At 38.3% G+C, this 18815-nt stretch overlaps 1 protein-coding gene across 2 annotated transcripts in view; it reads right to left on the reverse strand.

Annotated features, from left to right (window-relative positions):
* The window catches only part of brd4 (bromodomain containing 4), a 41805-nt gene that overhangs the window by 18945 nt on the left and 4045 nt on the right, over positions 1–18815 (reverse strand). The window contains exons 1-5 of one of the 2 annotated variants that reach the window (XM_088328732.1): positions 15345–15946; positions 3120–3510; positions 2523–2660; positions 2296–2431; positions 983–1323 (exon numbers count right to left, since the gene is read on the reverse strand). In XM_088328732.1, the coding sequence (XP_088184858.1) occupies positions 983–1323; positions 2296–2431; positions 2523–2660; positions 3120–3510; positions 15345–15442 (1104 nt within the window). In that variant the 5' untranslated portion in view covers positions 15443–15946. Of the gene's footprint in view, positions 1–982; positions 1324–2295; positions 2432–2522; positions 2661–3119; positions 3511–15344; positions 15947–18815 lie in introns of those variants that run through there. The other variant, XM_088328740.1, reaches the window with a different exon arrangement.

Here is an 18815-nt window from a genome sequence, read left to right on the forward strand (position 1 = left end):
ATAAAAAAAAATATGAATTAAGTTCTTAATAATAAAGAGGGAAAGAAAATTCATAATTGAAATATTTACAAAATAAAACATTCAGCATTACTTTCTGGAATGATTAAAAGCCAGAGTATTTACATGTTGAGGCCTGACGTGATACATACAAAAAAAAGTCTAATTATTGAATAGTTTAAAATCAGTAAAACGATAAATTTGTGTTTTGACAGACTACAAGGCGCACCCAAGAATCCTTTTGCCCAGAAATTGAAAAGTCTCCCTTATAATCCAGTGCGCCTTACGAGCGCAAAATATGACAGATAAGCTTTGGAATGTAAACAGTAAATATGGATATGAATCACCAGAGGTTTTTGATGCACATGTGAAGAAGTGGACAATTTAACGTTTGAGAAGGCATTATACAATTACGTGTTTGCACCGTGAGTAAAAATAATGTCATAATGGGATGAGGTCTAACACCATTTTGTATGACACCAGTACCACTGGTAAGATTTCGGCAGTCTCACTTCCGTCACTCCGGTTCTATTCCCATTGTATACAATAGTTTGAGATATTGGTCAGCGACACATCATTGCATTAATGTGTAGCATACACACGGTGACTCTTACTTTAGTCACTAATTCATGCCCTTTATAGTCCTGTGTATGAAAAATATAGGACACCTGGTGTGCCTTATGGTGCGGAAAGTACACTACATAATGCCAAAAAGACTTTACTGTAAAAATATACTGAAGTGCTACGAAAACTAGAATCCGGAGTTCATTACGAGATTAAAAACGTTATACTTCTTGCATTTCATAGCGTGACAAGCCTCAAATGGCTTTTGTTAAGTGTTTTGGATCTAAACCTTGTCTGAGAATATTTGCGTCGATCACTCGTCTTGTTTAGAGTATTTGCACCTCTCTGTTGCAAGGCATTGATGTTCAAGTGATTTGGGTAAAAAAGGGAAATGATCCTTGAGCGCCAATCCAAAACTCACTTTGGTCATAGTGATAGGGTTTTGCAAGATGGGGGCAGTGCTCTGAATGGAGACTGGGGGAAGGGATGTCTGAACAGGGGGAGGCACAGAGGTCATCATGGGAACTTGAAGAGTGCAATCCAATTGGCCCAAAGAGTACGGCACTCCAGGCTGTGCCGCGTGGCTTGGCAACGTTGGGGGGACGTGCGACTGCGGGGCCTGCAGTAAAGGCTGAGGAGGTAGAGAAGGCGGGCCCTGCAACGGTCCTCTGGTTGGAGGAGCTGCCGGGAGGTTCGACAGACCTCGCGTTTGAGGGGTTGTGGATGAGGGATCGATGAGAGCTCCTGGTTTCAGGTTGAGACCTGGGTATCAGACAAATAGTTACTCAGAGGAAAACAACATTCCGACGCGGGATTACAGTGACTAGAGTTGACTTTATGGTCATTGATATCAACATGGTTAAACATTGCTTGCTACAAGATTAAATATGGCATCCTGGGCTAAACATGTAATAAAGACTTTAAGGCAGTGGTTCTTAACATGGGTTCAAAACTTAGGGGTTCGATGGACCCTCTGCCACTGAGGTCAAAACACACCGACTAGAGTCGATACGCAATGACATGCGCCGCTTGGGCATCATGGGCTGCAGATAATCACGTGACATCGCTTGGAACCCTGTGAGGTATTTAGCGCATTCAGGAGTGATCCAACATCTGAATGTCATTGTAGTATCTTGTGTAATTACTTTCTTCATATACAGATCCATAGTATGTCAAGCAAAAAAAATAAATTGTCTGATAAATATGAACAATACGGATTCTCATTTATCACAGACTGGGATGGGAGTCAGCATTTTATCAGCATGATTTGCAATGCCAAGTTGAACAATTCTAGCCTCGCACCGGCAAAACTAAAACAACACTTCGAAAAAATAATACTCAGAACAGCAGTAAAAGGTAAATAATCCCAAATTCAGGTATAAAAACATCTTGGTTCAAGTAGATCTAAGAAAAAAATAATATCTTGACTTTGAAAAAAAATGAAGAAATCTTCCATTAAAGAAGTCTTTCATGAATGCGCATATGAAACAAACTGTTGTGGTTCAGTGTCTCCGACAAGGTTGAAAACCACTGCTTTAAAGAGAAAAATAAGATAAAATACTTCCTGAAAAAATAGGCAAAAAATAATAAATCAAGGAAAAAATATATGAATAAGTTATGAAAAACAATTTGGGCCCTGGGGAATAGTCTCTGAGCCCGTTAGTCCTTGTTGTAAGAGACCTGTGGAGCCTACCAAGGGGCAACATGTCAAAACAAACCAAGAAAAGCACATACCGGTATCTCTTCGACCTCTTCCACGGCCTTTGCCTGTCATAACTGCAATCTCTATTTCTTCCTGGGGCATGTCAGCAACCTTTTGGAGGAAAGCCTTCTCTAGTGCCTTTGCCATTAAGACGATGTCATCTGAAGGCTTCAATGACAATGAAGTCTTGTCAGTACTGTATGTAATCGGGCTCCGTCTTATTAATCTATAGCAGGTATCATAACCACCAACGCAGTACCTTATTGTACATGTAGCAGTTGGTAAACATCTTGTTGAAGTCTTGGATACATTCTTGGGCATTCCAGTAGTAGCTGTTTTCAAGCCTTTTCTTGATTGTTCCCATGTCCATCGGGGTTTTTATAATCGTGTAGTAGTCCTGCGGAGGGAATCAACTTGTTCAGAAATCTAGCCAAGCCAATTATTTTAATATGCTATTTATGTAAACTGGCTAGGCAAAGAAAAATACATCCAGGAATATATAAGCAAGGACATTTCTAAAATGTCTATTTTTCACATGTGCTAGGTATATTTGGTTAACAGTAACCAGACCAACATTAAAATAATTTTAGGCTACTTTGTTGACATAGGACACATCATAGCGTGTCTTGTACTGAACGGCAATAACTGTATGGTGCATCTGTACAAATATAAAATACTCTCCAAATCATCCCATTCACAGTACAGCTTTCATATTAAGATTCAATGCTTAAAAAAGGCACACATTTATGTTGCAGAAGGCTCTTTTGAATGTATTTAAGTAAACACAGAATATGTGCCAGATTACTTAATCATCAAAGTTTTGTGACGGAAGCAAAACCGAGAAAAGAAGACCTACCGGCAAATTGAGTTTAATTGAATCCACTGGCGAGTGGAAGGGCCAGGCGAACTGGTGCTTCCACAGAGTCTTCACCACCACCTTGAGCAGGTACTGCAACTGATTAGTCTGGCGCTTGGGCCTTTCCAGGTTGATGTATTCTGGTGGAGCGGGGTTTCCGATCGTCTGGGGCTGCCCTTGGTTGCCGCTGCTACTGCTGCTGCCCGACATCTGCGCTGCGTCCAGGCCGTCCCCCATTCTGACCGGGTTAGGCATGGGCTCGGGCCCCGGTGCAGGGGCTGGAGCAACGGCAGGGGGAGTGCTGTTGGCAGAGCACCAGTTCAATCTTGGCCCCGGCACAGACTCCACTGACAGAGCACCACTGATCCCATTGCACTCCTCACTGGACTCTCTGAGGGTTGGAGAAAAACAGGGGGCAAATGTTTATTCTCAACACTTAGCAGCATTTCAGTTTTTCTTGACTTTGAAACGGTCAGCAAAAAACTAATTAAACCAATTGAAATACAGTAGAGAAAATCAATTAAAGTTATTCCCAGTTTTTTTTTTGTCAATTAGACACAAAACGTGTAGTGTTCCTCCCCCACAATTATGCAAATATGTGTGGGGTGTGTGATGTCACCATGGCTGCACCGGGGAACTCGAGAAATTTAGTCTTGAAATTGACCCATCTGACTTGTTTGTGTTAGAGCTGTGTCGTCATTGAAGGAACACAACACTTTCAAGATGGTGAGTCCCATTAAAACATGTGTTTGCTACCGGTAGGTGGGCTTCGTGTTCATCGCCGTAGTGATTAGCTTTTTGTTGTTGGTTCCCGGTTAGCCTGGCTGCTTCACTGTTTGGTTTTTGGTCAGCTAACCTCGTGTTGTTCCGCCGAGGCTGCAGCCGCATTTCGTTGATCGGCCCCGTCCGACCCCATTTGCGGCTGTTTTTTGTTTTTTTGCCAATTAGCCCACTTTGGGCTGCTTGCCTTTTGTTATACCTTTACTGCATCCACCTGTTACACAATGCCCAGGCATTCTCCCCCAAAACTACCAAATCTTTGCTTAAACACTCGTAAACTCTTCGACTAATTACCACGAAAAACAATACAGTGACTTGCTTGCTAGGGTGCTGGTGTTCCCCCGATGACATCACAGCTCAGGATGACAAAGACATGCTGTCTTCAAAAGGCATTATCTCGTAAAATAATCTGAAAATATCGGTGTAATAGATTTTATGTAAAACAACATTTAGTGTTGCCTTAGATTTTGCATCTTTGAGAGTTTGGGATTACCTTTAGGAGTATTTTTTGAGTAATGAGTAAAAGAATGTAATTTCCTTACAGTATTAAACAAAGAGTATCCCCACCTATAAAATGTTACCTGAGCTAAATACCGAATTTAGAATGCAAACAAAAACCTAATGTTGCCCTCTTTCCTTTAGACAAGTTGTGTTTATTGGTTTGGCTGGAGCTTGAAAGAAAGAGGGGGGGATTTCCACGTATATTTTAGCAGTCCAATTTCTTTATTATAATAACAATGCCAAACATAATTCTAAAACTCTTTGACACCCTAAAAATAAAAGTACAAGTAGAACTATTCGTGTGAACTTTGTAATGTCATTCATTTTGCAGGGGGTTTTACTAAAGAGAAATGCCTTTGCCCCTGCTTGAATAGTTTGGTCCTCTGAAAAACACTAATAAAACAATTAATGAGAGCACAGGGCTTCCTGCCACAGTACTTGTACAATATAGATGTAAACTCAATCACGGATACAGTTTGTGGATATAAATTGTCAGATTTTGGCTCATCTAAGTAAGTAAGTTTTGGTTTAAAATTGTGTATTTTTTGAATGTGAAATGAATTGGAGATTTTTTTTCATCTATTAAACTTTCAGAGAACCTCAGGAATGCATCATTCAGACCTACCTAGTCTTTGACAAAATTCCAGCAGCTAAATGGCAGGAGTTGATTTGAATTGTCTTTATTAGATAGATAGATAGATACTTTATTCATCCCCGTAGGGAAATTCACACTTCCAGCAGTCTACCCCGTTGTTTATTAACAGATGAACATGATGCCCTAGGGGTGCTTGTAGCGAAGTGGATGACGTCACGCCAGTCCAAAAATTCGACATCCCTGCGGCAGATGGAAAACTTTTCTTTGTGAAAATCCAGGGATACACCACCTCGTGTTAGCAAGTCCGCCTCATCTCCGATTCGCCCCGGCTTTCGTGTCTCTGTTTAGCGGCGTTGAAGCCGGATTGCTCCGGGTAGCTCCGGGTGGCTACACGTTAGCGTCCGGAATGCTAAACGTGAGCCACGTTTCCGCAAAACACAGCAACTGCGCTTCCTGTGCGCTTCGATGTTTTCCACCAGCACTCGATGATCTTATTTGGTCGTGAGTTCGCATTTACCATGATTACGGATGGTACCGAAGACTTATAACGCCGCTAGCCGCTTCGCTAGCTCCGGCTTTCCTTCCACGATAGGCCCCTTCATCACGCCGGCACGAGAATTTTTCAGGGCAAGGAGTTGAAGTTCCTTGAATACAAAACCCATGTCTATAGGATAGAAATAATCCATAGTGTAGTTGTCAAAACTGGAAAAAACACCGAAGATAGGAGCAGACAATAAAACAATAGGGCAGCTGCTGGAAAAGGCAGCCGCTCGTGGCAGCGCCGCTTTGATCTAATATTGTCATTGATAACAACATAGTGAACAGTGTTTGCAACCAGATTAGACATCCAACTCCAGGATAAACACGTAAAAGACTTAAAAGAGAAAAATAAGATAAAGTAAAGTCAAAAGGAATTCAGAAGGTGGTGCTTCAAGACTCATACGTGGTAATAATTATATTAATAACAGTAAAAAATAATACAGTAAAAAAATATTGCATCATGTCAATAGTGCAAAAATGTAGTGCAATAACCTTTAGCAGTAACAAAACTTCGCAAGATATACATTTTTTAGCTTTGTGTGCTTGATTAGGGTGATCATAGACGGCCTGAGTTGCAGTTCCATTACTGTACAAGTAACATTCAACGATCGTAAATCTGATTGGATGTAAATTGAAATACAATACAGTGACACACACTTTTGTGATTTAAAGACTGTCGCTGGCTTGCACATGGAGAAGCAAAAGCAATTTCATGTGTGCTATATGTTGTGTATAGAGCATATTTGCCAATAAAATTGCAATTTAAGTTTTATATATTTTGGAAATATTCAGTAGAGTTAAATTAACAATGCCCAAAGAGACCAATTAAAATCCTAGTAAAGTATTACAAGTTTGCCTGAGATACATATTTCAGAAAATGTTAACAAAAACATTCCTTATTGATTTACTGAGTATAGTTGTAGTATATTGCTGTGAAAGAGTGCGGTGATGGGAGGCCAGCTGGCTACCAAAAACGTTTTAACGCTTAAATAAGAGCATCGTTATGTGCATTGTGCTGTTCGGGATGACAATTTGTAAATTCGCTCATATACGTTAAACAAGATGCAATAGATGTACTTTGTGAAATAAAGTGAAAATGGGAACAATCAAGAGGTAGAGAAAGAGGTAAAATAAAGCAAGCACTACTGCAAAAGAAAGGAGTCGTGTTGTTTACTCCTTGATTAGTTTTTAAAATATTAGCTGCTGCTTGATTTTGTCCTCTCACACAATGTTTAAAAATGCTAAGAAAATTACTATAATATTTTGAGCAGAGAATAATAGTGTAGCTTGCCAATGCACCACAATAGCTGTATAAAAGATACTTAAATCTTCCGCCTTGGCATCTGCACCTGAAGTGAAGCATCGAAAAAAAAAACAATCAAAAGCAGGAACGCTGCACAACTGTTCTAAGAATCAGGATATATTTTGCACAATTATCATTCAAAACCAATATATTTCTATACATTACTTGATTTATAAAAGAAAACTTGGTGCTATTTGTGTTTTAATGGCAGCTTCTATTTTTTCTTGCTGCTATTAGTTATTTGTATTGTGCCTTATCTATCGCTGGCTTACACATGGAGAAGCAGAAGCAATTTCATGTGTGCTATATGTTGTGTAAGAGCATATTTGCCAATAAAATTGAAATTTAAGTTTAATATATTTAATTAAACTAAGAACCAAGGAAGCCGAACCACGGTACAAAACGTGTAAAAACAAATTGAAGGGATATTATGCCAGTTTATTACATAAGAACAATGCAATAATAAAGGTGTTTGGGTAATTGTAAATACAATAATAAAAGCTAATAATGTAAGTAATGCATAGCCAAACTATTTTATCAATAAGAACAGTGACAATTATAGTTCAAATCAAATTTTGTAGATTTTTTTTTTTAAATGTCGGACCGGAAGTAGACGCAAATATCCCTGTCAGAAATCTTTTTATAAAATCATTTCAATTATTAATGAAGCCAAATTCTTTAAAAACTATAATGCATTTTTTATAATGCATATTTATCATATTTTTTTTTTTAGTGCAGAAGTCTGGGGCAATAATTACAAAAGTTCACTCCATCCCCTTTTAGAATCCAAAAACATGCAATAAGAATTTTGCACAAGGCAAAATACTGTGATCACACCAACATTTTATTTCTGGAGTACAAATTATTAAAATTGTGAGATCTAATAGAGCTTTCCACTTCACAACTCATATATAAATTGAACAAAGATGTACTGCGAGATAACATCCACAAATTACGAACATGAAAAGAAGTAAGCTAAACAGGGTCTGAACAAAACTTAGAGATCATAACAATTATACAGCAAACGGATTGTTTAAGCCAATAAACAATATTATTATTAATATAATTATTATTACAATTATTATCATAACCCTTATTGCTCATTATTGTCATTATTATTGGTGTCTTAATGATATTTAGTGATTATAGAGTTAAAAGATGCATCAAACTAAATTCATCTGGTATCATTATACTTATTTCTATGATGATGATTATAACTGTTATGTGACTATTATTGCTGTTGTTATTATTATTTGTATACAAATAATGTAAGCAGAAGCCTTATACAGCCAATAGATTGGTCAAGCTAATATTTAAGCTAGTTATTTTTGTTATTACAACTAATACAATAATATTTGCTTATTGAGTTTATTTATGTCAATATCAACTATAGTATATGACCATTATCATTATTGTAGAATGTTATCGTTATTATAATGCTGTCACTATTATATTAAGCAAATTAATTTCAATCTAGATCTGTGTTTAACAAACAACAAGGTGGATAAATATTTTGTTGATGGTGAAATCACAGAGATAAATTTGAATAAGAACACAAAACAGACATTTACAACTTATAGTTGGGGCAGGCAAGTGGGAGCTTTGATGCTGAATTCATCTGGCTAAAGCTCCTATGTTTTGTCTTTTTGACCCTCTTATTACACTGGGGGGGTATCTATTTAAATTACCATAACTCCGCGATTGTTGAGCCAAAAGAAAAAAAATTAAACAGTTCCTTGAACAAGAGAAGACAGGCTTTGGATATAACCCCTGATTTCAACGAAATTCAATCAAATTAGTTAACCATAGCACCCACAAGGTGGCAGCAACTTCCAAAAATGGATTATCTCCCAGGCATTGATATCAGAGGCATCCACGTTGGAAAACAGTCAAATCACAGGCTCGATTCCTAACCACTTATCCATTTTTCTTGTGTTCTCTGGGCGTCTACTTTGGAAAACCATATGCAAATGCACGACTTTATAACGCTCGGGAAAGTCCGGAAGCACAAAGTTAATTGATATAGGCTTCTGATTGGCTGCCGAGTATGCAAATTACAAAACAAACGGAAATTCCGAAATTTTCAAACCGAACAGAGATTTTGAAATCGGGATAAAGCAAACGTTTGATTTGAAAAAAAAACAACCTTTTTTTTCTTGAAAAAGTTGTCGGCCACCCGGGCGGAGACGTTTTGTAAGTTGTACGCCCGATGTAAAAGATGCACGCCCCGGGCGTCCGGGCAGACGTTATTTCACACACTGCAACTCGTTTTTGAACGTATCGTTTTCTTTTGTTCGTGTTCAAAATAAAGTTTCATTTAAACGAAAGCAATACAATATTCTGTCAGCCAATCACAAGTTTCGACTGGTTGCCAGGATAGAACCTTTTCATAGGTGGGTTCTTGAGGGCAGTCCGATGGGACTATTCGGCAGCCAAAAAATAGAATGTAAAAAATGGTATCTGGGTCGTGAATGGCGGCCAGCGTACAGAACCGGCACCTTGGAAAATAAACTATTGTCTGTTTTGTCTGTGAGTAATACCATTCATGATGAGTCACCTAATGTGAACAGGGAAGCAGTTTGTACAAACACATGATCATCACCGCCTTGGGTCTCCTTGAGGCATTCAAGCACACAGCAAAGGATTAAACTTGTGCTCACACGTGAAACCATCATGTAATGGGGATGTCTAAACACATACTGGGTTGGAAGCATCTGTCGTGATTTTAATACTGTTTAAACAATCCTTGAAGTGTATACAAAGTTTCAGAAAATGTTCTTGAAAATAAGTACATACCAATGTATCAATCTAAAAACAGACCATGTGATGAGAAGGTCGAAATAATATAGTGTGCATCTTCTACCAATAGAGTATTATTTTTTGTTGATTAAAACATTAGTTCATTGGACTTCACCGGCTGAGTTTGAATTTATTATACATGGGTCATGTGACACCAACATTATACTGCCATTATGACAGCACGTGTGCACAGATTCAGCACTTAACAAAAAATAGATATACCTGCAGCTAGACAAAACATAGCAAAATGCCCAGCAGTGCAAAATTGAACAAGATAGTTGACAGTCACCCCAGGTAAAAATAAAAAAAAAAATAAAAAATGGGTTTGTACTTAGTTGAATTCAGATTTAAGACTGATGATGTATTGTATGCCTCTTTATGGAAAAGGGGTTATAGTACTAAAAATCGGAAAAAATATATACAGAAAGTGCAGAATTTATTCAGACCCCTTGAAAAGTTTCACCCCGTCTTTGCAGGTACTTAATTACAAAAATTAAATTTAATTTTGCATTATTATTAATGTAAACTCAGCACCCCATCTTGACATTTAAAAAAAACAGTAACGTTTGCAAATTAAATAAAAAGAAAAAAAAAACAAACACCAAATGGTTATAAGTAGTCAGATTCTGTGTTAAGTATTGAGCTAGTATATTGAGTAGAATCTTAATTTCGTTTCTAATGGAAACCATGCAAAAGTGGTACCTTTAAAGTTGATATTATTTTTCAAACAACCATGCTCATAACCCTGATTACAACTTTTTCATGGAATTATTCATTTGTATGAACCGACACCCTTGAAGAATTACTATTCAAATACACGGATCCCTTAACCACTTGGGTCGTCAGGGCACCACTTCGCGTGGTGTGTCTCTGGCAAGGACAGCCTGGCCGTTCTTTTGGGTAGGGGTTAGCTCCCCACATGAAACCGATGGTACTGGTTTCCGTTGATACCAGTTACAGGAGAACAATCCTGATCTGACTCAGATACAGCAGAATTATCATCTGATCACCGTCGAGTATGTCTGATGTAGCTAATGGCAGATAATTTTCCCCAAAATAAGTTTTTAGAATATCATGACAATATTGAGCAGCACGGCGGCGCAGTGGTTAGCGCTTGTGCGGCACAGTTCATGTCATGGGAACCTGTCGTGGGTTCAAATCCAGCTCCAGACTTCCTGTGCGGAGTTTGTATGTTCTCCCCATGCCTGCGTGGGTTTCCTCCGGGCACTCCGGTTTCCTCCCACGTTACAAAAAAATGCATTTCAGGTGAATTGGCCGGTCCAAATTGTCCCTAGGTGTGAATGAGCGAATGAGTTGTCTGTCCCTGTGTGCCCTGCGATTGGCTGGCAACTAGTTCAGGGTGTCCCCTGCCCACTGCCCGGAGATGGCTGGGATGGGCTCCAGCCCCCCCGCGACCCTAATGAGGATAAGCGGTACGGCTAATGAGATGAGATGACAATATTGATGCACTGTTAACAAGATAAAGTGGTTTAGCTTTATTACGCATCAAGTGCAAAAATGTGAGCAAAACTATGATTATATGTATTAATATGTGATTTTCTTTACGTCAACTTGGAGTGAAAAAACAGCCCAGTAGTCATAGTGGCAATGCTGACTTTGAAGCGCGAAAGAAAGCACATTTGAAGAAAAACTCAACAAGGACAATTCAATAGAAACAAAACATGTACCGTATTTTCCGCACTATAGGGCGCACCGGGTTATAGGGCGCACCCCCAAAAAATATTTTTTGGTCCTATATCTTCCATAGATAAGGCGCACAGGATTATAAGGCGCTACAATGGGAACGTTGACAAAACAGTCAGATGATTCAGTCAAACTGATTACATTATATCCGAGGCTCCGAATAACTTTAGCCAATAGCGATCGATTCAAATGATGATTGACACATTGGTTAGCCAATGAAACGCCGGTATATAAATCCCAGCATACACCGCGGACTACTCCACGTTCGGGGGAAAATCGAGTCGGCGGCTGTTGCGTAAGTTGCGAGACTATTTACAAGAATCTTCTCGCTGTTGATTGTGGCGTTTGCGAGAATTTAATATTAAGCCATATATAAGGCGCACTGTATTATAAGGCGCATGGTCAGCTTTTGAAAAAAATTAAGACATTTAGGTGCGCCTTATAGTGCGGAAAATACGGTAGTCACAACAGTACTACCATGATATTGAACTGCTTATTAACATTAGCATTAACAACTGTAACCCTCTTAACACTGGTTATGACTGGCTATGAAAAGTAGTAAAAAACTCACAAAATACATTCACCTGCAACAAATGTGGGAACATAAACACCTCCTGCAAGGTTACCAATTAATAACATCTGATGCAGTTGCAGATGGAGACGATTCGGATAAAACCTTAAAAGCCTTTTCAGAGCGGCACACTTCACAATTTATTTTTAGGATTATACTGGATATATCTGTTTGCCTCCAACTAATGCAGTTCAATACTAAGGTCTTGTAAGTCATGTTATCTGAATATTCTTGTACAAATGCATGTAAGAAGTATCTCAGGGTGGCAGCATGCTTTATCCAAAAGCGGAGTTGGCGAGGCTGGAAACGGCATGGGGCGGCATATGAATCCTACTTAGAATTTTGTGGTCGCTGTCAATATATAACCCGGCTTATGCAGTAATTTTTATCTGTGGTGGGATACATTTGAGGAAGTTTGAAAAAGGTTTTGTCTCAACCTTATTTGATAAGAACGTTTATGTTCCCACGTCTGTCTAAACTTCAACAAGAAGTGAGTAAGAAAATGTCTAGAAAAGGGAGGGCTGACATCCTCACTTTCTTTCCTCATTTCTTTGGCCACACTCAGGTTGGAAACGAAACTATTTACAAGAATATTCTCGCTGTTGATTGTGGCGTTTGCTACGGACAACAGTAAGCAGCTCTCTTATGTTACTGCAAACGAGCATTTTGACAGAAACTTATGTTAACAACCAAGATAAAAAAAATCATTTGGAGCAAACTATTACATCAGGGGTTCACTTTGGCAGGATTCCTAAGTACAAACTTGTCAGTGACCTTCAAAACCATCAAGTAAGGATATTCAAAAAGTGCACTTCCTGTCTTTTGCATGTCCTACAATGCCCCTAAGCTATGGAAGACCAATTGACCTCTGCTCTGCACATACATCACTGCCGACTGCTGAGGAATGTTGAAAAGAGCGGAAGAGACTTTAGTTCCTGGAGTGAAAGAGTGGGGGTGTGTGGACATCTCACAGTAGGAAATGTACTTTTGTGTTTAGCCTCAAAGGAGTTGTAAAAGAAAAGATCATACCAAGATATCGCTTCGTGTCTCCCATTAAAGTCTCAATGAATCATTTATGTATGGGGAGTTCAGATAAATATGTCAGACTTCAATCTTGCTCTTAAGTGACAAGAGTAGTTTGATGCCTCAAAGTAAATTGCTTAATTATTCATAGAACACAGGCTAGGTGAACCACAAAGGCATATTCCACTTTCCTACGAAAGACATGACCACAGAAAGTGCTTCTACCTGATTTACTGATTATTCCAGTTAAACCAAATTTGTATGGATCTAGTTTACTCCCATTTACATGCCTATTGGAATGTTCTCTTCTGAGCCGTGGTACATGGACAATGTTGTTATGCAAATCGACTTTTCATAATTTAAGCCTTAATCTTGTCCGATGAAAAAAATACTTATACCTCAGTGTCTTAGGAACAAAACTCACTGACAGCTAGCTTGGTTGATAGCTAATACGTCAGCTTTATCCTTCTGGGAGAGACTTACATATATTTCTGAAATGGCAATCTAAACTGCAGTAGCCCTCGCTATTGATTTTTTAAAATTGATTTTTCAAAGGATAAAGATTCATCCATCAATTAACGTAACACAATACCCCCCCAAACCGGAATTGACATGTCGAAGCAGGAAAGAATAGTTGATTACAAATAACCTTTTCATTTGAAATGTATACATAAGGGTACCATTACATGCTGTTAGGTATATCTCTGTTAATTATATCAATTAGCTTAATCATTAATTTAAAAACAATTGTGTCAACATGTAGACAACAATGATGTAAAACCTAGCTCTGATGTAGGTCGTAGGTCACTCATCAGCGATATTGACCAATAAACTAATGTATAATTACATGCCTTGAGCAGATGAATGTTTGAGTCAGAAAAACAATATTTTATTAAGCATTCATTAATTACTAATTTCTAATAGTGCGAGTCCTTCATGGGTTTTTGGCATACTGTGCGAGCATTCATGACTAAAGAAAGGTTTCAGTCAGGCCAGTCTGCCATAAAGCCCCTACTGGTTGAAGGCTGAAGTGATAGTTGACTTTGTGGATATTTTAACTGGTTATGAATATAATAATTATGGATAAGAAACATTTATATTCAAAGTCAAACTGGTATTTTTTTCCTTAAAGCAAAATTTGTTATTCTAGATCAAATCAATAATATTTATTGCTTAGTTCAGTTTGAGTCTTTCTTTTTTTTTTTTAAACCAGACAATTGGTTGTATATCAGTAAAATCAGAAAAGTCCACCCACACTATATGTGCACCTCGGTTTATGAGGACCAAATATAAGGGGGTGGGGGGTGGGGGGCTCATAGTTTCAAGGCCCATCTACACCCCAAACCAAACTTGTCCAATAGCATTCAGTATTAAAAATAATTTTTAGGGTCATGGAATCTGTGTGTGTGAGACCCTGATTAACATCAAAGAGAACCCGGAAACACAAATGGAGCGTGTCCCTAACAATGTTCTGAGTTGGCTGCCAAGATCAAATAGCTGTGCTATAGTGTATAAAATGTGTTGAAAAAAGGTTTATTATTGGAGCATACGTGTATCTTTTTAAACAGGTTTAGTGTTTCCTTATGGTTATTTTGAGAAAACTAATGTATATTCATCCTTCTGAAACAAGTAATGGAGACATGTAGAGCCAATCCTTAGTTGTTTTTGCTAAAAGAATGTTAAGATTTACTCCCACTCAAGAATGATGACTGCTTCTAAACCCAAACGGTTGAAGCTTCTTTCATAACCAAATGACTATGGTATATATTTGCACCACAATTTCATTAACAAACGGATACCACAAATATCATGATTTTTTTTCAAATGCTCAAAGGGTTCAGCAAGCAAAACCACAACTGGATAATGTCCAATAATCATAAACTTTCCAGAGTAAAGAGTTCCTATCATGGTTACGCTAAGTGCCTGTATGTGTATGAGTCACATTATGCCGTGACTCAAATAGACTTACCAAAACTCTACATAGGCTTCAAAGTAAAATAAAGACTCTTTCACACTAAGCTTGAAGGTTCCTGTGAAATGCAAGTAAAACTTCTATGAATCAAACTCCCCTCTTCATCAAGTCACTTTCCCCATGCTCCCTTCCGAACCCACTCTCACACCACAGGGTAAGGCTAACGGCATGTGTTAAAAATGTGAAAAAACAATAATGTCCTCAACATGAAACACTCACAAATATGAATAGGAAACTGTTGAGCAATGTAGATACAATAGATAGTGCTTGCCACATGACAGTCCCAAGAATCAGAACTCCAGGCTGTTACAATGCTCTTCCTTAGCATACAAACGCACATTAGGTGAATCTTATTAGTTATTATTGGTTAAATAATTTTGCTAAAACCCCAACCCCCATGACTAATGCAATTTAAAATGTTCACTTAAGACTTTTACCTTTTAACAGAGACTGAATGTGCAATCTTTTCGAGGAGGGCATCCAGTTTTTGGAAATCCAGTAAATTGTTGGATTTGGCGTGCATCTTGTAATCCATTTATACAAAGAAAATCCAAGATCCCAATAGAGGGATAAAAATCCAATGACAAAAGTTTGTTTTTCCTTCCGTCATTCAGTACAGCCATTTAAGCCAAAGGCTTTGGTGTGTTTCTGAAAATTCCACAAAACACGAGTAAATCCATTGCGTAGTCCAACTGGCCTTTTGGGTGGGAGGGTTGGCTATTCCCGGAAAAAGTAGAAGAGGCAACGGGAAGAGCGGCTTCAGTCGCAAAGAAAAAGCCATGGAATCCTGCAGCCGGCAGGCTGTGTTAGCTGCGTGAATCGGTCTTCCCCCTACCCCATCCCCCTCTCAGTAGTACAACGGCCCAGTTGCCAAGGGCTCTCTGCTCCATTGTGTCCTCTTCACAGCGTCCCCAACTTAAATGAAAAACAACCCGAACGAGACATGCAAGGCCAGATTGTGAGGACCAAGTAGAGAATCTAGGAAGACTTTTCTTCCCCTCGTTCTTCCTTTTTTCTGCGTCTCGAGTGCAGGAAGCCCAGCATGCAGTTTCTCAACGGGAAAAATGGCTCTGCAGCTTACTCATTCACAAGAGTCTCTGCCCACACACACCCCTCCCTTCCTTTGGCTGCCATACATGCTTGTTCATTCCACCCCTCCCCTGTTTCCCCATCAATTGCTTGAGGTTCCAGCTTGTTCTCTCCCCAAGGCCTACACCCCCCTCCCTTATTCCTGTCTCTCTCACTGTCCACTCTGTCATTCTCCACCTGCATCAACACTCACCTTTTTCTTCGGTTTTGGGGGCTTTAACAACATTTAAAAGGACAGTCATACCCGTACTTGAGCAACATCAAGAAGTTTGGAAAGAAAGACATTTAAAATTGAGGCGTGTAAATGAAAAGTCACCCACTTAACGACCACAATTGCATTCAAAAGAACAGTGCAGAGTGGAACACTCTTGTGTGAAAACAATTTTATGTGAATAGAAAACAAGACAATATCTTTAAAAACAATGGTCTCAGGACAAGTTACCATGCTTTGCTTTAATAGTCTTTATTAAAGTTTTTCAGAGTTTAAAAAATGACCTCCCCTCCCAAATAAAAGAGGTCGAGGTAATAAAATGTTTCCCAATGCAAAAATTAGCACTTTTACTGCAAAACAATTTCTATGTTATCCACAAGATACACAAACAACATTAACTCATTCAATGCCAGACCTTTCTCTCAAATGGGAAGGGCCAGTATCAGCGAATTGTTGCCATTTTGACTAGCTCTGTACCTATATAGGCATAGGACACAACAAAAAACTTAAACCCTCATTTATGCTTCTAGATTTTATCATTGTGTAGTCAACCAGGGTTGAACATTGCTAAGCTTGTTGAAAGTACTCGTTTGCAAGAGATCTTTTGAGAAAAATAGATTTTTGTGAAAGAGGATGCTTTTAAGCAGAACTTATTTTTCAGTGCTCCTTAAAAAAAGTATTTGTGACACCCCAATGTCTAAACAATGCTTTATGTAAACAAAAGGGGACTTTGCTTGCAAAATAACATTTTATTGCAAGAACACTGAACGTATGCTATGACATGCATGAACTTGGCAGATCCAAATTTTTCAGGTGAAGATATCACGATTCAGTTCGTCAAGCGAATGCGGATGTACACAAAACATTGTCCCTTCCAGCCCAGACGATGAGGAAGGGACTTCGTCATCTTTTTTTTTTTTTTTTTTTAAGAATAATACTTTGAAGCGTTAACCGTCCATATCTATTTTATATCTTCGCTTTTCTCAACCCGTTTTGCATCTTCGGCATATGGGCTGCCCACACACTTCAATACAGTGTCATACTGGAAGCAAAACTAAGGACTAAGCGTCTTGACATGTCATTGCCGTCATATAGTGGTGAATTTTTATACTGAAATGATTCCCAGAGGCTTTATTTATACCTACTGATGAGCAGTGCCAAAGCCTATATAAAAAAGTATACAAATAAAAACAAATAAAAATTCAAAAAATTACGGTTGGACACTCAGGGACAATGTTTCTGAAAATGTATTCAAACATTATGGCACTGAATAAGAAGTTTGCTACAACTGTGACCATAAAGTCCTAAATCATTTATTTTAATGCAATAAAATAGCAGAAGCATGTTTCAAAGGCAATGCTTGAACAGGGAAGCTCGTTTCCATTTTTGTATGCGCTTAAAATTCCCATTGTATACTAAATGCCAGATTCAGAGGCTCTAATGTGAAAAATTCTGAATCCCCAAAATATATCTATTGGTTTAATTTTGGTAAGAGTGGCCTAAAAGCCTTTCCTGACTCAATTCAAATCGAACAAGTTCTAAATGTTGTGCCCTTGACACCAAGTATCCCCCTAGGAACACCTGAGTAGCCAGTGGACAGGTTCTGCAAATACTTCATCAGTGATTGGTCATTGTGATTTTCTCGGAAATCTACTTTCTAGCTGGCATGAATTTTTAATGAGCCCATTTTAACTTAACTTCTAATAACTACAACTTGATAACATAGTGACAAAATAGTAATAAAATAAAAAGTAATTAAGAAATCTATATCAAAATGGCAGCCCCCTTTTGGCCAATCCCTTACAAACAGTAGCTCTTAGTTTCAAAAAGGTTTGGTTATGCCTTGTCTACAAAAGTGGCCATCTTCATATGCACTATAGAGAGACTTTACAGTCTCTCAAATAAAACGTGCAATGGATTACCAATAACACATAAACCTTTTAATACCTGGTACGAAATAATTTGCAGCCAACCCTGGAGAAGCCTTGGGTCAAAATTTTCCAAAGAAATGGGTTCTCCAGGATTAAAGCCATCAGTCTGGAATGTATTAACATGAGAGAATACTGAATATTGTTGTCAATTCTTGTTTTTTTTCTTTGGAAATATTACCTTCAGGTTTGACCTCAACAAGTGTAATGCACGGTTGGCATTTTTCAATGGACAATATTTTTATTATTTGCCATTAAAAAAGAATATCTCGACTGCTTTAGTAGCGTGCTTCATGTCATTAACATTTGCACTGTTTAGTGTCTTTCATTTATTTATTTGGGTATTAAATAGGATTTGGGTAAAAATTTAGAGTTAGTAAACATATACCCAAGTATTTCTAAAAATCACACAAGCGGTCGGAAAATGGTTGAATTAATGACTTAACACATTCAAAATACCTCGCTATGAAAGGGATTTGCTTGCATCCATATGTTGTGGTGGTCTTCACTTATTTGTATAATAACACAATGAGATGTTTGTGGTAAGATAAAGATTGACACGTGCAGAATGGTCATCAGAAGATTTGTCCTGAATAAATGGATTTCTTGGCAGCGTTTTCTCATTTATTTTGTTTGCATGTCGAAAATGCACAATTTGGTCAATACCCACAGAGATTATT

This window comes from Urocampus carinirostris, chromosome 1, assembly GCF_059441175.1.
Source record: "Urocampus carinirostris isolate Australia breed hairy pipefish chromosome 1, RoL_Ucar_1.0, whole genome shotgun sequence".
NCBI classification, from domain to species: Eukaryota; Metazoa; Chordata; class Actinopteri; order Syngnathiformes; family Syngnathidae; genus Urocampus; species Urocampus carinirostris.